Raw genomic sequence first — 23,988 nt, 5'->3', positions numbered from 1 at the left:
TCACAGCAGAGCGAAACACATCAATACTGAATAAGTGAATACGCCCCCGCCCCCCCCCCCCCCCAGGCCATGGTTCTCAAAGTGGTGTGCGGGCAGGACCCCCATCCAAGGGTCCTTGAGGGTCTTCCAGAGGGTCCCCACTCAGCGACAACGACTGATAGTTAGGAACCAAATCGCCCCCTTACAGGCCTGTAACTCATTGAGTGTACAAATGGAAACCAAATGGACCCTTACGGGTCCATTTGGTTTCCATTTGTGCACTCTCTGAGTTACGGAGGGTCCGTGGCCCTAAAGCATAATAAACAGGGGGTCTGTGATATATATATTTTTTTTTTAAGTTTTAGAAGCACAACCGCTGACCCCCCCCCCGCCACACAGGTACGCCACGGCACCCTCATGTGTAACATGTCAGATGACGGGTGTGAATTGAAAGGTCAGCGGTTCTAACAAGTCCTGTTGTTTACCCTTACAGCTGTTTTCCTCTGGAGGGAAGGGTCTCTGCGGTGGGGAGGGAGGGGCGCAAAACACGGCAACAAAAATACTGGTCATAATTTGGACCCTTCACGGGGTCCACACCCCTCCTCAGTTCGTAGCCAGTCGGAGCAAGTTCATTCACACCCTGAGACCAGACAGCATCTAGCTATACTCTGAATTCTGTAGGGATATTTAACCGCCCCTCCAGCCTCTGTCTCTCTCTCTCTCTGTCTGTCTCTCTCTCTCTCTTGCTCTCTCTCTCTCTCTCTCTCTCTTGCTCTCTTCCCCTCTCTGCATCTCTCTCTTTCTCTCTCCCCACCTCATTGCCCCCCCTATCTCTCTCCCCTCTCGCTCTGTCTGTCTTTCTATCACTCTCTCTCCCCCCTCTGCCTGTCTGTCCCCCACTCCCTGTTTCTCTCTCTCTCTCTCTCTCTCTCTCTCTCTCTCTCTCTCTCTCTCTCTCTCTCTCTCTCTCTCTCTCTCTCTCTCTATCTCTCTCTCTCTCTCTCTCTCTGGCGCTCTCTCTCTCCCCTCCTCTCTGTCTCTCTCTTCCCCCCATCTCTCTCTCCCTCCCTCCCCCCCCTCTCTCTCCCCCTCTCTGCCCCTCTCTCTCTCTCTCTCTCTCTCTCTCTCTCTCTCTCTCTCTTTCTGTCTCCCCCCCTCCCCCCATCTCTCTGTGCTCTTCCTGTACAATCTGCTTCTCCTGGACGGCGGCCAGCTTGATCCCTCATCAATTCTGGTGTCAGCAACTTAAATCAATGCAGTGGCAGCAGGCCTGCGGCTCCCCACGGGCCCTCATGGCCCGGTGATCAGCCAGTTTCCAACCCAGCAACTTCCAGTTACTCAACACTTTGGAGGTTAACTAATGTTTGTCCTCTTGAGGAGCAGGCACGGGAGGGTTGCAGATGATCCCCCCCCCCACCCCCCCCAAGAAACTTGAGTGAACGTGGGAAAAGGGAGGCGACAGCGCAATAGATTTCCAATTAGCTCACAACGTTGCCATTTAGCCGCTTCTAATCCGCTGAGTTCAACAGATGGTTTGAATCTGGCATTTGTTTTTCTCGTGATTGCGTCGTAGTCAAATGTTAGCGTTTCTCTGTCGGAAGGAATGTGTCTTGTTGCTGTGTCCCAGTCCCAAACTGTATCCTTATGTACAGCGTGTGATTGCGAATCTCTCAAAATTCTCACACACACAGGCCTTACTGTAAATCTTTTCTGCGATGGTGACATTTTAATGTTGGCGCTAATCTCATTTGCAGTAAGTCTTTATGGCGCTGCTTTGTGAAACACTCATAGGATATTGCATGGAAGTAATTACAACTCGGGGAATGTTCCGTAGCAGTAATGTGGCAGGCAGAGTTCTATATGCATGACTGAGGTAGAATTATGCAGTAATATTGGCTTCAAGGTGCATCTGGGGTGTGTGCGATTATCTGAAAGGAAGGCTACGCACTGAAACAATCCTGAGTGTAAATTGAACTCAAAGGGTCCATTTGTGCACGCTCTGAGTTGAATTAACACCACAGGTCATTACACACCGGCGATTATGCGAATATACGCAAAATTCGGACTCGTTCCGAATAAATAAAAGACGCCTTTTCGCTTCGCTTTTTCGCTCCGTGGAAGCTTGCATTGACTTTATAAGTTTAAAAAAAAAAAAAAGTATTATTCGCATGAAAAAAAACGTCCCCGGTGTGTAAGGGCCTTAAGGCTGTGGTTCCCAAACCTTTTCTGTATCAGGGCCTGCTTGAAAATCTCGAAATCTACTTGAAATGGCCCACCCATCTGACCAGTTGACAGTGGTCACATGGGTGGACCGTTTGCATTTTCAGAGCATGTGTATTTTCATCAATCAATCGATTGTGTTCCAGTCCAGGTTGGATCAATGACTGGAGCCTAACATAGTATACTATAAGTTCCTATTTATCGGCAATGAAAACTTATTTTTCAAGGTTTTAAAGGAAAAAATACCATGACATTTCATTTACATGAATAGATTTTATATTAATTTATACAAATTTAAAAAATCGTTTTGCCAATTATTTGGGGGCCACTTGCAATATCCTCATGGATCGCTTTATCATACGATAGGATTTGACTGAGTCGAGAGAGCGTTATCCTCATCTGCCTCCCGCTCTAGACGTTGAAATACCAATATGAATAATTATCCATCGACCCATAAAGAGGAGAATGCAAACAGCCCTGAAGGAAAGATTGAATTAGCTCCGACTTGGCGTGTTTGAAAAACTGCTCATCACGCGTCAAACGGAGCATCACGTCGGACTGTAATTATGAATTATAAAAGGGGGGGATTCTGCGGAGAGAGAGAGAGAGAGAGAGAGAGAGAGGGGAAACGCACGAAAGTGGAAATTAACTGGAGATTTTAGTCAAATGTCAGTGTAGCCTCTCAAAAGTTAACACACTTCAGAGCGGTATAGCACCCATTTTGTTATGAACTATTCATAGACGGCACAGCGTATTTGATCACTCCGCGATCACTGGAGATGATGTTCTGCCGTTAATATTTCATATGTTTACTTGTTGGATGTGCGTGTCACAGTAATGTGAGGCGAGGGTTCCCTTTCATCATTCACAAAGTGAATAATACATTAGCGTGCGCGAGCGCGTGCATGCTCCCCAAGCATGCTGAGAATACAGAGCTCTATGGTGTGTGTGTGTGTGTGTGTGTGTGTGTGTGTGTGTGTGTGTGTGTGTGTGTGTGTGTGTGTGTGTGTGTGTGTGTGTGTGTGTGTGTGTGTGTGTGTGTGTGTGTGTGTGTGTGTGTGTGCGTGTGTGCGCGCGCGTGTGTGCGTGCTTGCTCCCGAAGCATGGGGAGAATACAGAGCTCTATGGTGTGTGTGTGTGTGTGTGTGTGCGTGCTCCCGACGCATGGTGAGATCACAGCTCTCGATGTGTGTGTGCGTGCACGTGTGTGTGCGTGTGTGTGCTCTCGACGCATGGTGAGAACACAGACCTCTCTGGCGTGTGTGTGTGTGTGTGTGTGTGTGTGTGTGTGTGTGTGTGTGTGTGTGTGTGAGACTGTGTGTGTTTATGTGAGCATGTGCGTGTTGGTATGTGTGCATGCTCCAGACGTATGATGAGAATACAGACCTCTATGCCGTGCGCGAGTGCGTGCGTGCGTGCATGTGTGATAAGAATACAGACCTCTATGGCGTGTGTGTGTGTGTGTGTGCGTGCATGCATGGTGAGAATACAGAGCTCTATGGCATTTGGGCTCCAGTGATCAAAACCAGTAAATGTCATGGGTGCTGAGGCACTACGGACAAGTTCTCACTGGAAGAGCATCTCTTTCCCCAGGGTTGTACTTTAACTACTTACACCCCGGCATCCGCATTGTCTGGGAGAACCGGCGCAGAAAATAGCAGATCTACAAGCTCACAATGCGTCGCAGCGCGACGCATTGTGAGCTTGTAGATCGGCTATTTTTCAGCGAAGATATTTCATGCAGAGCAAAAAACAGAGACGTCACTAGTTCAGGGCCCTGAGGGACTCCGGTCAACCAAGCTTAAGTGGTTAACCACTTTGAACCTGCCCTCAGTTTTGGGCGTGTTATTATGCTGTAGGTGAAAACGTTCCAAAACATCTGAAAACAGCAACAACAACACACACACGCAACGCGCAGTGATGCGATTTATTGTGATCGTGTAGATCTTGTTGAAAATAAGGCTTCAGAGTGGATATAACATGGGAGGGAGGAGAGAGGGATCCTTAATGGCAGTACATGTGGAGGGATTCTGTCTGCCTTTAGGATAAACGGCATCGTAATTCAATCTTGTCTTGTGTATGGAATTCAGTGGGAATAAAATGATTAAAGACATTGATTATTGATTATTAGTGATTATTAATGATTATTAGACATTCTAAAAGCTTCCTTTTAAGTCCACTTCAGTAGGAAGAAAGAGAAATTGCCATCTTTGACTGATGATGGACATGCTCCAACACAGAAAAACAATTAAAAAAACATTTTGCACTAAGGTCTGCAGCACAAAAAAACAACCATTAATTAAAGGCATAGTTTGTAACTTTACCCTTTAATTACATAACAAAACTATATTCATTTTTACCAGGTTGAAGACCTGGTCTAGAAAGAGATTTTCACTACTCGTTACTTACTAGCGACCTCTTCGACTTCTTCATCATTGCCTGTCCTTTTAAGCCAATGGGGAGACTGGCTGTCCTTTTAAGCCAATGGGGAGACTTCCCCGAGACTTCCCCATACTCTGAACGGCGGCCGTCCTCCCATGCTATGGGATCATAAGTGCTAACAACAAATGTAACAGCAAGAGAGCTATGTGTTTCTCCAGTGGCTAACAACTGCTGGTTTAGAGGGAAATGATTGGTAAAACAAAAAAGTGTACGTTGTTTGTTATGTAAACACCGGGTAAAATGGGCTAATATGCCTTTAACAAACATGACAGTAAATAGACGACATCATGATGCAAAGTTAAAAGCCACATATTGCTGGACTGCACAGATCTTCTTACTGAGGGCTGAGATGGTTGTAATATACATCCATAGCAGGACTTGAGGCTTATAAAGATCATCCTGAGAGCTACTGCTGGCAGTATTCACATTAGTTCCATACATTGTGGCGTGCTGCAGTGCAGCAACACACCTGAGTCTGGACTCAGATGTTAAGCTTGTGGACACAGTACATCCCTATCTCTCCTGCCGGCTAATTAGGGCTGGGCAGTTAACTGAAGGTATATCGAAACTGATGTACATGTAGGTTAATCGAATAATCGAGAAGCATTGTTTTTTTGGTGATAATTTAGTTAAAAAAAAGTGTATATCAACAAATCGACACAAAAAAATCGAGCATATTTCTTTATAATCGACTAAATTGATCAGTCCGATCAACCACTTAGGCCTGCATTTTGCTTCGTTGTACAATGGTGGCGTAGACAAATAGAGAAAATAGCCAATCTACAAGCTCACAGCGTGTAGCATCGCGTAGTGAGTGAGCTCATAGCTTTCATTAATCGAAATCGAGGCAAAAGTGTGTAATAACCGTGATATTGTCATATTGGTCCCAACTGGAAGCACTACCATTTGTTCCATACATTGTGTCGAGCTGCAACAAACACACCTGGAGTCTGGCCTCAGATGTTGAGCCTGTGGGTCTATCTCGAGCTCTCCTGAAGCAGTGGTGGGAAAAGTACTCAAATGTTTTACTTAAGTAAAAGTACCAATACTGCAATGTAGAAATACTCTGTTACAAGTAAAAGTCCAGAATTCAAAATTTACTCGAGTAAAAGTACAAAAGTATTGGCATCAAAATGTACTTAAAGTACCAAAAGTAAAAGTACTCAAATATTTGAAAATAGCAGATCTACAAGCTCACAACTATTTGTGACCAGGCTATTTTCAAATCGCCTAGGTATAAAATAATAATTGTAGTGGAGTAGAAGTACAATATTTGCCTCTGAGATGCAGTGGAATAGAAGTAAAAGTATTGGAAATTGGAAATGCTCAAGTAAAGAACAAATACCTCAACATTGTTCTTAAGTACAGTACTTAAGTAAATGTACTTAGTTACTTTCCACCACTGTCCTGAAGGCTAATGCACTCTGTGTTGAGTGTGAGCACACACAGCGAGGTCTGTTTAGCAGGGTGATTGTGTGGACCACTGGAGACTTGAGCGTGAGATTAGTCAGACTCCATGTTGCCTGGGGCCATTGGTAGGGGAGAGAGGGGAGAGGGGAGGAGGGGGGGTTACTAGGTGTACAGCATCAGACATCCAAGGGTTATTAAGGGGAGACAACCTGGATCCTGGGATCAGCAAGGGTGGAAGAAGTACTACTATAAAAAAGTAATAGTCCTGTATTAAAAAATGTACTTGAGTAAAAGTACAAAAGTATTGGGGCCCTATCTTGCGCGGCACCTTATCCCATATGCCTAACCTTATTGGACATTTTCTTATTTTGAAAAATATTTTAAAATAGTGAAAAATAGCTGATCTACATCTACACGTTGTGATCGGCTATTTTCACTATTTAAATATATATTTGGGATAAGGCGAGATATGGGCCCTATATCAAAATATACCGTACATGAAGTACCAAAGTAGAAGTATTCCAATTTCTTTAAAAAATAACAAGCCCATAACGCGTCACATTGACGCCTTGTTTTAAGCTTGTAGATCAGTATGTTTTTCTAAAAATAATCTAAATCTGAAACGTAACTAGTAACTAAAGTTTTCAAATAATTGTGGTGGAGTAAAAAGTACAATATTTGCCTCTGAGATGTAGTAGGAAAGATAGAAATACTCAAGTAAAGTAAAAGTACCTGATTATTGTACTGAACCACTTAAACCGCGTTGCAACGCGACACGTTGTGAACTTTTGAGCTTGTCGATCGGCTGTTTTCTGCGAAAGCTTTCCCCCATAAAATACACTAGCATAGAGCCCTAAGGGTCAACCATATAGGGTTTAAAGGACAACTTAGTTTTTTTACAACAAGGGTTATTTTATTAGTTTGTAATGATAATAATTAAAAGATGAGTGTTCAAAATAAATCATGTATTGCTTTCTATCGTTATAGTGATTTTAGTGATTTTTAAGTGGGGGGCGGGGGCATTCGATCCATTGGTAAATACTCATGAACGCCGCCTCCGATTTCCGTGAAACTTTGTACGCTCATCCCCACTAGGCCAAGGAAGAAATCAGCCTCATGGTGGCGCTGTAACAGGCAGATTCACGTTTTGCCATGAATTGAAACCATAGAGGCTGCGTTAATGACTATTTACCAATAAATAAAATAACCCTTGTTGTAAAAAAACTAAGTTGTCCTTTAAGTAGTTAAGTACAGTACGTGAAAGTACTTAGTTACTTTCCACCATGCTGGGGATGAGTGGACATGGAGCTCCAGCCTGTTGAACATGTAGACAGCCATTTCCCCAGCCTCATCAATGATGAATGGGCATTGATGTTTACCTCAACGTTACCAGCACTGAGCGCACTGGCCAATACAAACTAATAGGCGAGTGCGCTCCGGTGCGCAATTTCCGAACGCACCCTAAGACACCAGACCAAGGAGCAGTCCACTCAGAGAGTGGGCGGGGTCTATGGTCTGGAACCAGGCTAGAAGTAGAGCGTATTTCCAGCCAGGGGAGCACGCTCTGGGTGAGCAACTTTCACTGAAATGAATAAGTGGGGGCGGGGCCGTCCATACTTTAGGGTTTATATGACTCCAATGGTTCACGCATGATGCACGGTTGATGAGTGTTGTTGTTGGGACACGTTGAAACACAGAGGGGAACCGAACCGGCGTCGTCGTGAGGCTACAGCTGGTTCATTGAATAAAAGTGAGCAAAACTGAATAAACCTAGTGTTTATTAAGTCGAAGTCAACGGACAGGACTTGTTCCGCAGAACTGTGCTAGTAGTTCACTGCAACAGCAAGGTGATAGTAATGCAAATTTAAAATACTGTATGCAATAGAAATAAAAGTCAGGGTCCATTTGGTTTCATTTTTACGCTCTCAAGAGTAAAATTATTGTTAAACATTACATTACAACATTGTTAAACATTACATTACTTAAAATCGTATCCAACGACAACAAAATATTCAAAGTTTTGGGTCTGAGAGGTAAAATCTCATCAAATTTTGGTCCGTGGCTCAAATGCCGAATAACTAATGGACCTTGATATGAAAAGGGTTGAAAACGGCTGTCTTAGACAACGGTACAAGGTACAATAGCTTATCTTTTGGCAGCATTGTCAAAAAGTGCAGGTTACAATGTGTGCAGATAGATCCAATATCTTATCCTTTGTCATGTGCCTAAAACAATGCATGCGTCGTAAGGTCAAATTAGCATTGTGGCACCGAAAACAAGGTGACATGGTGATATCCCCCCCAGAAAGACATCAGCGTTAGTATTTGACGGTCTCGCTGCGTTTGGAGGGCACGTCTCACAGCCCTGAGGGGTATTTCGCAGGAAATTACGTGTCTTTTCTGGCACCCTGCTTAAACGCTGTTAACAGCTTTGCGAGCAAATGGTACACAGCGGGCCTTGTTTCAATGAGTCTGCATGAAGAAGGGGAAAAAAAAAGAGCTGTAATTGTTCAAGTAATTACACTTCAGCGACAATGGAACAATGAGAGGCCGCTTGCATACAGATGCAGTTTGAAAATGAGGAAAACTGGGGCGCACACGAGGTGATACCTGTCTTAATGCGGTGGTTCTCAAATGTTTTCGTGTCCAGGTACCCTCAAATGTATATCGTTGTCGTCGGGCAGGAACCTCCTACCTAACTTTTTGAGTTTTTGTCGTAAATGAATGCCCTACTTGATCCTACTACGGCGCCACACAAAAGTATTCACAGCGCCGTTGTGATCTTGTAGATTCGATTATTATAGAAGTAAAACATTGTTAAAGTGGTTCAATTATTTGCTTATTGTCGCTCTGGATAAGAGTGTCTGCTAAATGCCTAAATTGCAATTGTAATTTTATTGTATATTAACAATATCATATATCGTCTCCGTCGGGTGGAAACCTCATAATGTCTTTTCAGGATTCAAATGAAAACATTGCAAAAAGAAGCAGATCGAAGCGCCGCGCCGCGCGTTTCGAGCTTGTGGATCTGCTGCTTTTGATGGTTTTGTGTGATGCCGCTGCTGTAGTATGATCAAGTAGGGCGTTAATTTACGGGGGGGAAAAAACATCACGTTAAAATATGGAGATACGAGTTTTCTGCCTGACAGCAAAGATATATTAACAATGAAAGGCCACTCGCATACAGATGCACTTATAAAGATGAAGACAAGCCAAATGAAGAAAAGCAAGGGGGTGCACACGAGGTGATACCTGCCTGATGAAGTCAAGACAGCTGTAGATTGATGGCCTGACAGCACACACCACCAACAACACATTGATCCCACTATTTATTCCCCATCTGCCTCGTGTTAGCGTGACCCTCCTTCACCTCGTGGACGAGTCGTAAACACAGCTGGGGGTTGGAAAAGCCCTGAGATTACCTGTTGTCAGTCAGGGAAGCCACAGGCAGATTGCAATCTCTGGGGTCTCACACTAAGACAGTGCAATAGCAGGGGCGTAGCTAGGCCTGTCGCAATTATTTTTGCATAATCGTCATAATCGTCATAATCAATTCCACGTTTAAAAAATGACATATATTTTTAAAAAAATGTCAAAAATAGTGGAAATAGCGCGACACGTTTTGAGCTTATAGATCGGCTATTTCCACTATTAATGTTTATTTTTAAGTATAAAGTAATTAAATGTGTTATTTGTCATATCTGCCCTGTGCAACTTTTGTTTACGAAAGCTAAAAGCCAAACAGAAATGTAATTTTTATTCATAAGGTTCCATTCATTTTCAACGACAGAAACACAATTAAATCGTTAATCGCAATTATTTGAGTGATAATTAATTAATCCCCCCCCCCCCCGCTTGTAATAGTTTATTGGGTTCTGTGGCTCAGTTATAATCATTTATATGCTTACATCTGAAAAAAAGGTGAGGTGTGGTGGTTTAAGCGCCGCTTACAGCGCGTGGCATCGCGGCACGTCGTAAGCGTGTGGAGCAGGCTTGTAGAGCGGCTATTTCCACTATTTTGAAATGATGAAGTTATTAAATATGCCAGTCATGTCATTTATTTGTATATTCAATTTATTTGTCATATTTGCCGCAGTGCAACTTTTCTTCACAAAGCCTAAAAGCCAAAACAGAAGTGTGAATTCTATTTATGTTATCCAATGTTCCAATGCCAAAAAAACACCATTGAATTGTTAATCGCAATTATTTGCGTGACAATTAATCGTCAAGTAAAATGTAATGATGGTGTGACAGCCCTAGACAATAGATATATTAATGCATGTTGCAAAATACAGACACGGTTGCACCCCTCAAGTTTACGTCGTTGGTGCATAACCGTGTCACACCCAAACGTGACATTCCACTGAAATTGTGCTTTTATTCTTCTAATCTCTGTGGAGTTATGCCAGTTAATGAAACTATTTCCTCCTGGCATTGTCTTGGAGAATGTGTCGCCTGGCGTACCACAAATTAATATAGAAAGAAAGACAACAAAAAACTGTCATATGAGAACGTTGCTTAGGACTTCTCTTGTCTGAGGGAGCTTTAATTAGGAGGGGGATCTCTGGGGTGTCATGACGGCCTGTCACTTTGGTGAGAACTTTGAAGAAAGTTGGTTTTGTGCGTGGGAGGTGATTATGAGCCATGATAAAAGATTATGATTATGCGTGGAGAGTGCTAAGTCTGATGTGTTGCGGTATCGTGCCACGCACCTAATCTACAAGCTCAGAACGCACCGCAGCGCTTCTGAGCTTGTAGATCTGCTATTTTAGATGCACAACACCCACGCGCGACTAAGCATTAAGCTGGCTTTACAAACAAACATAAAGAGAAGAAACTTCGGTGTGGTCCTAAAAGCATTATTTTTACACTTTGGCTATTAAAAAATAGCAGATATACAAGCTCATAGCGCTGCACTCAGTGCCGCGCTACGAGCTTGTAGATCTGCTATTTTTGAAAAATCGTGAAAATGTGTGCAAATCTTTGAATATATATTGTTCAAAGGGAACATTTTTAACTCTATCCTTTGCTTCTGGGGGGTCCCTGGAACAAAACATTTTGAGATGGGGGTCGGCGGCCAAATACATATCATTTTGGGGGTCCTTGACAGGAAAAAGTTTGAGCACCACTGATATAGAAACATACGTTTTTTTCAGAATACTGTTGGGATTTAGAAGACATTTGTAGAATCGGCTTCAGGTCTTAAAGGCCTAAGTATAATATAGAGAGGGCCTTACCAACTCTCTCCTTATAAAAAGAGCAGAAACTCCGGTGTGGTCCTTTTCCATTGTCTAATGACTCGGTTGTGTTTTCCCCAGGCAGCTACCAGTTTATTGTTTGTCAACCCTCCTACTCTCTTGATTTGCAGAGACCCTAATGGACAGCCGATGGGCAACCACAGAGCTGGCTTGGACCACCTTTCCAGAGAGTGGGGTGAGTAATTTGTGCGCGTGCGTGTCAGTGTGTAACGTGTGTGTGTGTGTGTGTGTGTGTGTGTGTGTGTGTGTGTGTGTGTGTGTGTACTACTTTTATTACTATACCATGTGAGAGCCAAATGTCAGTACAAATGTCAGTTGTGAGGGCCTAATGTCAGTACAAGTACAACTTGAGAAATAGACATTGTGAGGGCAATGTTCCTGGTCGTCACAAAATAAATGGTTGTATGGTAAAAAACATATTTTGAGTTGTTAAACTTGGAATTAGGTAAAGAATAAAGTTGGGGTTAGGATTAGGCATTTGGAGGTTAGGTTTAGGGGTTGGGGTTGGACGTATGCCGGATATATACTTAGTTACGCACTGTTTTTTGCAAACTCACGCCACGCAGTGGTGGAAAAAGTACTCAGATGTTCTACTTAAGTAAAAGTACCAATACTGCAATATAGAAATACTCTGTTACAAGTAAAAGTCCAGAATTCAAAATGTACTCGAGTAAAAGTACAAAAGTATTGGCATCAAAATATACTTAAAGTACCAAAAGTAAAAGTACTAACATATTTGAAAATAGCCGATCTACAAGCTCACAACGCGTTGCGATGCGACGCGTTGTGAGCTTGTAGATCTGCTATTTTCAAATAGCCTAGGTATAAAAGAGGGCTAAAGTGGTTAATGTATGTTTTATAATATCATAATTTATACCTGAAAAGTAACTAGTAACTAAAGTTTTAAAATAATTGTAGTGGAGTAAAAGTACAATAGATGTAATGGAGTAGAAGTAAAAGTATTGGAAATTGGAAATACTCAAGTAAAATACAAATACCTCAAATTTTTACTTAAGTACAGTACTTAAGTAAATGTACTTAGTTACTTTACACCACTGACGCCACGTGACGTGTGGTGGGCATATGGATAGCTATTGTCGGTACACAACACTGGCACACAATTAAGCGTAAAACTGAAAGGCTTAAAAATGGCCAACAATCGTGGAAATGGCATTTTCAAACATTTCCTCACAAGTAAAGTAATACAAACGTGCGTGCGAGCGTGCGCGCGCGCGTTCACACGCTCGCACTATACCGGGGCTACTTCATTCCAACATTTGTTCCATTTGCTTGTTAATGGAGCCCCCTTGCCGCTTTAAACAACATGCCCCCCGCCGTTTTACAGCGTTGTTTACGTAGTGTGTGTTTGTTTAGTTTTTAGGGGGTGGCGGGTGCAGGGGGTCGGGGAGGGTACTAAAAACAAATGGGAAACATGCTGCCTGACGTTTGTGTGGTAGAACACACTATTTAGGGAAAACGCTCGAGAATGTGTAATAATTTGCTGGTGGCAGCGACTGACTGACTGACTGACTGACTGACTGACTGCACCCAGTGTTGCCAGATTCTGCGAGAGCAACAAGCAACCGGGTCTAGGAAAACAAGCCCAAAAGAAGTGACTATGGGCCACAAGAGCACTTTAAACATATGCATCAGCTATTTGAAAATAGCCGATCTACAAGCTCACAACTTGAGCTTGTAGATCAGCTATTTTCAAATAAAATCTTGGGGGGGAAATTATAATAAGCAGATCTGGCAACACGGCCTGCACCCCACCCGCCCCATGGCCTTGAGATAAAGCCATGGCAGACAGCGCCCATGTCATTACAGGTTACCTAACCCACTGGTTTTCAAAGTGGGGGTCCAGGGACCGCCATGGGGTTCAAATGGACCCTTACCGTAACTCTGAGAGAATACAAATGTAATAGGGGTCCATTTGGTGCATGCATGTACGCTCTCAGAGTTACAGACCCGACCATTTACAAGCAGTTAGTTAACCCATGTACCTTGAATGTGTTTGAAACACGCACACACACACGCACGCACGCGCGCACGCACGCACGCACGCACGCACACATGCACGCACGCATGCACGCACGCACGCACGCGCAGGCACGCACACATACACGCTGACACATATGCACATGCACATGCACATGCACACACACTCTCGCACACACACACACACACACACACGCACACGCGCACGCGCACACACACACACACACACACGCACCACGCAACAACAAAGGCTTGATCAGTAAAAGCATGGAGGCTGTCATTTATAATATAATTGCCCGAGGGCAAATTACAGGTAGGGAATTAACTAGGTTTTTAGTTGATCCCTCCCCCCCTCCTCAACCCCCCCCCCCACCCATAGGAATAGTGTAGAAAATAAAACAACATGAATTTGACCCGGGGGCTAACAACCTGACAGACCCCCCTCCCCTCTCACCCCTCCCCCCTCACTCCCGGCCAGTGTAATTTGTCTTTTTTTGCTACGTGCGCGCAAAGGCAGTCAATGGAAACGGTGTGGGTTGCCATGGAAACTATCCCACGGCTGGTTCTTCTCTCTCTCTCTCTTCCTATAAGGCCCGGGCGTGAATGTCCCCCTAGCAACACTGGTTTGTCAAACGTCCGGCCCAGGACCCCTAGCAGGGCCCCAAATGGACCCTTAAACACGGGTCTGTAACTCCAAGAGTGTACGAATGGAACCAAACGGACCCTTAACACAGGTCTGTAACTCCGAGAGCGTACGAATGGAATCAATTTGTACACTCGCAAAGCTAAATGAGGATTTTACGGTGTAAATTGGGGTTTCGGTATAGTTTATCAATGATTCTTGATTTTTTTTTTTTTCAAAGATCCCCCAGTTTGATATGCATTAGGCCACGGAAACCCACGTTTGATACGATTTTTCATCTCTGGGATCGCAATCTACACTGGAAAATCCTCACTGTCTTTGTGTAACGCAACGGGACCCTTTGGTTCTATTTGTAAGCTCTCTTGAGTTACAGACCCTTAAAGAAAGGCCACCCGCCGCGCCACTGTTTTCTGCCACAGCGCCACCTAGAGCCTGCACCTAGGCTCTAGGTGCAGGCTGCACCTAGGCTCTAGGTGGCGCCACTAGGCCCCTAGGGCGCCTAGGGCGCCAGGCGCCCTAGGCAACTGCCAACTCTGCCTAATGGGCAAGCCGGCCCTGCTGTTGGGTGGAAACCTTCATTTTGTCCAAAACTGTTACTTTTCCGGATTCAAATTTTAAAATCGGCAGATCGGCAAGCTCAAAACGCATTGCTTCGCGCCGCGTTTCTAGCTTGCAGATCTGCTACTGATGCTTTGGTGTGACGCTGTAGTATGATCAAGTAGGGCGTCAATTTACCAAAAAACACAAAAGGTTTAAAATATGGAGGTGAGAGGTTTCTATCTGCCCAACAGCAACGTTATGTGTAAAAGTTTGAATCCGTTTGGTTCTTCTATTCGTACACTCTCAGAGTCACAGACCCGTTGACGTGCCGTTTGGACCGGCTGGTGGTCCCCTGGACCCCGACGTTGAGAAACAACATCCTATCAGCCGTCGTGGACGCCTACCTTAGGCCGCCATCCCTTCCTCCACGTTCTCAACGAGCTCATGTCGTTGTTGTTGGGCAGAAACCTCTTATCTCCATGTTTAACCCATTAAGACCTGAGGCCGATAAAAAATATATCTTAATCCTAACAGTTTTTTGAAAATAATGTCAAAAATATTTGTTCACGATTTTTCAAAAATAGCAGATCTACAAGCTCATAGCGCGGCACTCGGTGCCGCGCTATGAGCTTGTATATCTGCTATTTCTGAATAGCTAAAAGAATTCTTTTTGTGTTTTTTCATAATTGAATGCCCTACTTCAGGGCTACTCAACTTAAGATGGCTCAGGGGCCACTCAGCAAAATACCAAAAGTCCAAGGGGCCGCAAGCTAAAAATGACGGTCCTATTTTGGATTTTTCGATTTTGTAACACACACTACGCATTGTTATTGTTATAAGAACATATACATTTTGACATATTCTTTTCACTGTACCTGTTTATTTTGTGTGTATGTCCAGTGGCATCAGTTCAGCAAAAGCTAAGGTATGGCAAGGTTAGGGTTGCCAACTCCCAGAGATTGAAATAAGGGACACCTACCCTGGGCGCGCGGCAAAGCGCCGAAAAAAAATGGGGGTCAAACCCCCCAAAAAAAAAAAAAATGCATAGAAAACTATGCATTATACCTGTAACAATTGATGTTTGTTTTTGAAAAAAAAATTAGCAACCCATATATTTGAACGGAAATGTATATTTTTATCCTGTGCTTAAAAAAAAAAAAGAAAGAACTTATTTTTTTTTTGGTTTGACCATGAGGGGCCGCCAAGACGCTGCGTTGGGGCCGCATGCGGCCCGCGGGCCGCGGGTTGAGTAGCGCTGCCCTACTTGAACACACTACAGCGGCACACAAAAGCATCAAAAGTAGCAGATCCGCAAGCTCGTTCGTGCCGCGTTCTGAGCTTGTAGATCTGCTACTTTTGCTATTTCTGAATTTGAATCCTGAAAAGTAACAGTTTTGGACATATGAGGTTTCCACCCGACAGAGACGATATGTTTTTTTTTTGGGGGGTGGGGGGGGAACGGCAATTATCATATCCCTGAGACACTAGCTGCTTCAACGTGTTGCCGGTTGATTTATGGCACATAACGGCTTGCTCTCGGACCCGCCGTTTGAAGGAATAAATTGCGTTGTACAGGCCCGCTGGATGTGTGTGTGTGTGTGTGTGTGTGTGTGTGTGTGTGTGTGTGTGTGTGTGTGTGTGTGTGTGTGCGTGTGCGTGTGCGTGTGTGTGTGTGTGTGGACGGGAGAGTTATGCATTATTTTCCTCCACCACTGAAGTAATCAATTTTTTGGGGGGAGAGCTCATTTGTTATGGTAATGAAGAGTTTGCCGGGTCTGAAGGGAAATTTGGTTAAAGCCAAAAAGGATTGACTTCCTCACGAAGGTTATTTCCTCATGGACAGAATTTATCGACCGACACAGTCATTTATATTATCGACGCCAACCCCAGTATTTTATATAGACCCATGGCTTTGACTGCAAAAATGTTGGGTTGGTTTTCTTTTAGACAATCTACGCACACACACACACGAGTGCGATACTTTGAATTGAAATATTGCCTGATTTACCGTGTGGAGTGATATGCAGAGAGGCGAGCCTAGGATTGTCCTTAGATGACTATTTTCAAAGCCAAACAGTTTTCTGTGAAGATTTCAAAGACGAGCCCCTGAGCGTAAATAGGTATTTCTTACCCAGATTGCATGCAAATAACAGTATTCATCGGGCCAGAAGAGTAGGCACTGAAAAAAAAAACCCAAAGCACTTAAGTTGAAGTGCTTTGGAGTGCCCACCATTGTGCAATCACACTGATGACATTGCATTTAGATTGCCTTTTTAATAAATAACTCAGCTGTTTGCATGATAGAATAAGCATGTCGTTTTAGGAGAAATGCATGCCATTTAAAATGTATACCCCTCATAACCTCCCAGCACTACTTGCACATTCATGCGTTATTTAGAAACTTATACGTTCCTGTAGATGCCATATCGATTTGCAACTCTTAACGGATAAAAATGTCATATATTCTGCTCTCCTCCCTATTTGCCGCTACTACTGTGAGGCAGTGATTCCCAACATGTGGGCCGGCGCTCTCTGACGGGCCCCTAAATAATTGACAAAACGCTAAGATTTTGGTCATAATATAACTTAATTATTTAACCCATTAAGACCTGAGGGCGATTCTTAGGCAATGCCTCCAAATCGCAACAGTTTTACTGAAAAACATATGTTTCTACATCAGTGGTTCTCAAACTGTTTCATGTCAAGGACCCCCAAAATGATATGCATTTGGCCGCGGACCCCCATCTCAAAAATAGCAGATCTAGAAGCTCATAGCACTCGGTGCCGCGCTATGAGCTTGTAGATCTGCTATTTTTGAATAGCCAAAAATAATGCTTTTTTAGCTCAAATCAAAAAACATTTTCCCCAGGTCTTAAAGGGTTCAAAGAAATAACGTAAAAATGATTTTTTCATTGAGATACCGGTAAATAGGAACTTATATGATATTATATAGTATACTATTATATAGTATAATACGTTAATTCCATTGATCCAAGCCCGGAACACAATCGATAGGCATGGAAATGCTCTGAAATTTGCACAGCGGGCCCACCCACCCTCTAAAATGCACGCGGCCCACCACTCTTGACGACTGGCTGCCGCGTTAAGTGGTCAGATGGGCGGGGCCTTGAGCGCTTTCGAGATCGTCCAAGTGGGCCCAGATCCAGAAAAGGTTGGGAAAGGAACCACTGTGCTGTATCGATTGCAACGTCTTAACCCATTAAGGCCTGAGGTTCCGATTCTACAAAATGTCTTCTAAATCCTAACTGTTTTTTGAAAAAAACGTATGTTACTATGCCAGTGGTTCTCAAACTTTCTCATGTCAAGGACCCCACAAAGAATATGTATTTGGCCGCGGACCCCCCCATCTCAAAATATTTTGTTCCAGGGACCCCCCAGAAGCAAAGATTTGAGTTAAAAAATGTTCGCTATAAAATAATATATATTCAAAGATTTGCACGCATTTTCACTTTTTTTTCAAAAAATAGCAGATCTGGGCATTGAATAGCCAAAGTGTAAAAAAAATAGCTTTTTTTAGCCCAAAATCTAAAAATGACACAGATGCGTCCCAGGTCTTAATGGGTTAATGGCTACACTTTTATACGTGCTGTACTTTCTCCTCCCTGTGCTGCTATTACTGTACAGTGTTTACCAGCTGCAGTGGGTGTGTGCTCTGCTACCATCCAAGTAATTAATGATGCTCCAGAACAGTGGTTTCCAACCTTTTACGGGGGTCAGGGCCCACATGACACTCTCAATAGCGTTTGCGGTATAGGGCTGTCAACTTTCCTCAGAAATGATATTCCAATATTGGTCTTAAAGATTTGCAGATATTCGAATATATTCGATTATTATTATTATTATTATAAAAAATATATTAGTTATTTTTTTCAAAAAAAATTATATATATATATTTTTTGACAGAAACAGTACAAAAAACAATGTACCGAGCACATAAAACATATCTTTTGTTTGTTTTCATAACTTCATACATTGTTTTTGTATTGTCCCTGTCAAATAAACATTAAAAAAAATGAATATTAATTTTCATATTCGAATATACATATTTTCCCAATATTCGAATATAGAATATTCGTTTGACAGCCCTAGTTTGCGGGCGCTCGGGTGGTGCAGTGAGTGGTGAAGTGCCTGCCCACCACCGCCGAGGGTTCGAATGAAGGGGCAAACCCCCTTAGCTGGAATTGAAGCTCACTGCCGGGTTCTCGTTCAGCCTTCTGTTCCTATTAATGGCCCAGCAGATATCGCTATTTCACCGTCTACCGTTAGCTGTTAGCGATACATTATCATCTCAATACGACTGAATGAGATTTTGGGCGAAGTTTACACTTCATTTTATTACCTTAGTAAACCTTTTCATAAATGTTTCGCTAGTTTCAAGTATTTTGTTTTACATAATCACGATTATGCCTTTAGTAAGTTATGGTCCCAATAATTAAAACATTAATGATAAAGTAGGGCATGTTTCTAGGGTTTCTACTGGTTCTACCGAGTGAAGACCCGCCCTCGCTACGGTTGCAGCCAATAGCATCTATTTCCGCTAGTATTTCGGACCGGCTATAGAAAGATGGCGGATTTGAAAATAGGCTTCATTTACGGTCTGTAGAAACCAATGGCGTCACTTTGTTCATTCATTTTTTACGTTCTATGGTTCGAATCCACCGTGGTGCATCGGGCTTTGTCGAGCATCTATATACGAACACAATTGGTCCGTGTTTTGGGGGAGGGAACTAGGGAAGCCGGGCGGGGAGGGAGGGTGATATTGGTCATTGTTGCACGTACTCCTATGGGCGGCACCTGTCAGCGGGGAGTGTTGGGCGGGAGGAGTATGACGAAGGCCCTATGTCCTCCCGGTGGGGGCTCCTCACTGGCAGGTGAGCCAATAGGATACAACAGCAGTGACAACACAGAAATGTGTGTGGGGAGGAATTAATTGGCATAACGACTACATTGTGGAGAAAAAGGGGGTATTTTTTTTTTGGCTACTCTAATTTTAAAGGAAAAAAAAGAAAAGGGTTAACCCATTTTGGCGGGAACCCCATTTGTAACTATACCTTTCAGGACGGGAACCCCTTTTGGGGTTCCTGTTGCTATGCACAGTATATAGCAACATAATTGTTTTGTAATTTTTGAACATACTTGAAGTTGTTGAAACTTAGGTCAGGATTTAGAAGGCGTTTTTAGAATCGGCCTCAGATCTAAATGGGTTAAAGCACTATATTCTGATAGCAGTCATTGTTATAGAGTGTTTTGTTCAGTGACAGAGGTCTCCCCGTCTCTCCAGCTCTTTAATAAACATAAAATACATTTTCAGGTGGGTTGCCAATTTCAGCCAATCAGGAGAGAGTACCCATTTATCAGCTTCAATTTTAGATTTTGTTCCAGTTCCAAGTTTTGTCTGCTCATTTCTTAGTGTCATCAAATTTCACTTGTTCATCCTGTATCCCGTCTGAGGTCCCTCTCCTGATTGGATAAAATTGGTATTCCGACCTATAAATGCATTTTCTGTTTACTAAAGAGCTGGAGAGACAGGGACACTCTATTTAACACATATTTTTTAACACAAAAACAAAATATCACTTACCCTACCTTTAACACTGCAGCCGTGTTAAGCGGTCAGATGGGTGGGCCGCATGCATTTTCAAAGCATGTTTATTTTAATGATGAATCGATTGATTGTGTTCCGGCTTGGATCAATGGAACGAACGTAGTACCCTTAACTTTTATTTATCGGTATCCCAATGAAAACTCATTTGTCGAGAGTTTTATTAGTGTTTTATTTGGGGGGCCCACTTTGCAACTTCCTCACGGCCCACCAGTGGGGCCCAGACCCACATGTTCGGAGTCACTGCTGTAAGGTGTTTAGTTTTACCAGCTGCAGTGGGTGTTAGTCTGGTAGCATCCCATGTAATTAATGATAAGTCTAGAGGTTATTCAAACCTTGGTCAACTGAATGGACTCCATTAAACAAATGGGCATAACGCGTGAAATCTGCCTTAATGCGAAATACATTCTATTAATAGTGTGCAATCATTGGAATTTTCTTGTTGATTCATGCAATTACAGGCAATTTAACAGCAAATTATACCCACACACAGGGGTTATGTGTGGCACATACCCACTGTGAATTTTGCCTTGTGTTCCAGTCATCTGAACACTATGTTTGATTGACTGTCACCATCGGTTAGGCCGCTCTGCGTTCAATATTAGGATTCCTAGGGGGTGAGCTGTTTATTGAGCTTAGCTAGGAATACAAATGACACAGACTTTAATTAGTAAAAAAATAAATAAAGGTTTTAAATTAATTAATACATTTCATAGCGCGAAACACTCTGAGTTAAATTAACGCTGAGGATTATACTATGCAGACTTCCCTTGTGTATTGTATGACATTTTGCAATCTCTCTCATCATCAGCTGTTCATAATTGGGTTGCCAATACCTGAAATTCAAATAAGGGACACGTGGCCCGGGTGTCTCCAGAAAAAAAGCAATCCTAGTACAGAGACAACTCAGGTTCAGTTTACTGAGGGTTTAAGTGGTTTAACGATAACGATTATCGGTTCAATTGATTGATTGATTGATTGATTGATTGATTGAATACTTTATTAACATGACTATTAGCAGTACAGGTGGTACAGTCAAAGGTCATGCTAAAAGGATAACACAAAAAGCCCCCAGGGGCTTGTTTCCGTTGTGGTCCTTCATGAGGGGACACGTCTTTTAGTTTCCAAAAAGGGACGATTCCTCAGTTGGCTAACGCTAACGTCATAACGCTCCTCTGTCGCTTTTCCTTCTCAGTGGGAAGAAGTGAGCGGCTACGACGACTCCATGAGCCCCATCAGGACCTACCAGGTGTGCAACGTCCGGCAGCCCAACCAGAACAACTGGCTCCGGACGGACTTCGTCCCCAGGAAGGGCGTCCTCCGCGTCTACGTGGAGCTCAAGTTCTCCGTGCGCGACTGCGCCAGCATCCCCAACATCCCCGGCTCGTGCAAGGAGACCTTCAACCTCTTCTACTACGAGTCCGACGGCGACACGGCCACGGAGGCCAGCCCGCTCTGGCGGGAGAACCCGTACGTTAAAGTGGACACCATCGCCCCGGACGAGAGCTTCTCCCTGTTGGAGGCGGGCCGGATCAACACCAAGGTGCGCAGCTTCGGCCCGCTCTCCCGGGCCGGCTTCTACCTGGCCTTCCAGGACCTCGGCGCCTGCATGTCGCTCATCTCGGTCCGGGTGTTCTTCAAGAAGTGCTCCACCACCATCGCCAACTTCGCCGTGTTCCCCGAGACGGCGACGGGCGCCGAGGCCACCTCCTTGGTCATCGCCCCGGGCGCCTGCGTGTCCAACGCCATGGAGGTGTCCGTACCGCTGAAGCTCTACTGCAACGGCGACGGCGAGTGGATGGTCCCCGTGGGCTCCTGCACCTGCGTGGCGGGGTTCGAGCCGTCCGCCGATGACACCCAGTGTCAGGGTAAGTTCTGCGATGTTTTTTTTTTTAGTGGTGCCAACCACTCCTACATTTGACCGTGTGTGTGTGTCTGTCTGTCCGTCCGTCCGTCCGTCCGTCCGTATGTTTGAGCACGGCCTCAACAGCTGCAGCTGATTGCAACATTGGCTTACGTTTCCATTATAACGTATCTGTCGGGGTGGAAACCTCATACGTCCAAAACTGTTCACTTTTCAGATTTCAGATTCAAAAGTAGCAGATCTCCAAGCTCGAAACGCGCCGCTTCGCGCCGCGTTTCGAGCTTGCGGATCTGCTACTTTCGATGCTTTTGTGCGACGCTGTATTATGATCGAGTAGGGCGTTCATTTACGAAAAAAACACAAAAACGTAGAATATGAAGATAAGAGGTGTTTTTGTAAACCAGAACCACCACTGAAGAGGGAGGTATGTCATTAAAGAAACTCATTAAAAAGAAAAAGTAGCCCATCTACAAGCTCACAACGCGTCACGTTGTGAGCTTGTAGATCGGCTATTTTTGCTAGTTTTTTATTTTATTTCTGGGTTCCCAGAGATCAGGGTCAGCACCAGTGTTGCCAGATTCTGTGAGAGAAACAAGCAACCGGGTCTAGGAAAACAAGCCCAAAAGAAGCGACTATGGGCCACATGAGCACTTTAAACATATGCATCAGCTATTTGAAAATAGCCGATCTACAAGCTCACAACGCGTCGCATCGCAAAGTAAAATCTTGGGGGGAAACTATAATAAGCAGATCTGGCAACACTGGTCAGCACCACCTCCTGAGCACTGCCCAATAAATTCAGGTTCTGAGAACCGTATCTGAAACGGAGCCGTAGCGTATATGGAAACAAAAACCCAGAACCCGTGAAATACGACAAATAGTCTGTATAGTGGAAAAGAGCCTACGAGAGAGAGAGAGGACGGAGTGGGGGTTGGGGGGGACGGGGACGGATGGTTCCCGTGGGCTCCCGTGTACCTGCATAGCAGGTTTCTTTTTAGCCATCTGCAGACGACACTCGGTGCCAGGGTAAAGTGTATTTAAGAGGCGTTTTGACTTGTGTTTAACCGAGGCTCCTTTATATGCTCAGCACAAGACGCCCCCCCCCCCGCCCAGCGCCCCCCACCCCCTCCAGTCTGCCCCCCCCCCCCCCCGTCTTCTCCGCATTTATTGTGTTGCCTCCTGAATGGGGGGGTGAAGGAGGGTGGAGGAGAGTATGAATTAATAAGGTGTTTGAGGAGAGCAGCGGCATACAAATACTTGCGAGCTGCTGGCCAGGACAGGAGAGGAGGAGGAGGGAGAGGAAAGATAGCACAGCTACAGGAACAGGGGAGCTAACGGTGTAGATACTACGTGCAAAGGAGGAAACAGGAGATAGTGTGTGGGAGGGGAGGCCAGGCAAGAGGGAGATACTGGAAGGAGAGAGAGAGAGAGAGAAAGCGAGGGGAAAGGTAGAGATAGTATGGTTGGTAAAAGGGGTGTGAATTGCCAAAGCGCGGGGACAAAAAAAAACAACAGCCTCAGGGAGGGAGCGGAGAAAGAAAGAATTGAGTGTTGGGTGGGGTGGGGTGGGGGGGGGGGGGGGGCTTGGCACTTACACTGAGCTACTACACGAAAGCAGGCGGCGGGGGGAAGCGTTCTCTCACCTGGGCGTGAGAAATTTGTGTCGAACACGCGGCGGAGTAGCTCGTTCGTTGCCATTTGGCGGCTCAAGGTTAAAAGCCTGCCCGCCCCCCCCCCCCCCCAAACGCCTGATGAAAGACTCTCTCGGGGCGGGCTTTAGTCGGGCACTCGGCGATGAGGAAGTGTAATTTCCTCCGCGGGCTTCCCGTTAGTTAATCTACAGGCAGGCGCGCGCTCATTAACACTGCTCAGACCGACGCGAGCCAACAGTGCCATGCTAACATTAATCACCGGGACGTTTCATTCCTTACCGCGGCCCCCGCGCCCGCCCGCCCGCCCCCGCCGTACCGAGAGGGGAGGGACGGGTAGAGGATAGGAGAAGAGATGGGAGG

At 44.5% G+C, this 23,988-nt stretch overlaps 1 protein-coding gene across 1 annotated transcript in view; it reads left to right on the top strand.

Moving 5' to 3' along the window:
- Window positions 1-23,988, top strand: part of ephb3a (eph receptor B3a) — a 96,721-nt gene that overhangs the window by 1,639 nt on the left and 71,094 nt on the right. The window contains exons 2-3 of the mRNA XM_080440676.1: window positions 11,419-11,483; window positions 21,308-21,980. Coding sequence (XP_080296802.1) covers window positions 11,419-11,483; window positions 21,308-21,980 — 738 coding nt within the window. The remainder of the gene's footprint in view (window positions 1-11,418; window positions 11,484-21,307; window positions 21,981-23,988) is intronic.

The sequence above is a fragment of the Gymnoscopelus braueri genome, assembly GCF_963280865.1.
Source record: "Gymnoscopelus braueri genome assembly, chromosome: 10".
Classification (NCBI taxonomy): Eukaryota; Metazoa; Chordata; class Actinopteri; order Myctophiformes; family Myctophidae; genus Gymnoscopelus; species Gymnoscopelus braueri.
The sequence above is the reverse complement of the archived record's forward strand: the minus strand, read 5'-3'. Positions and strand labels throughout refer to the sequence as shown.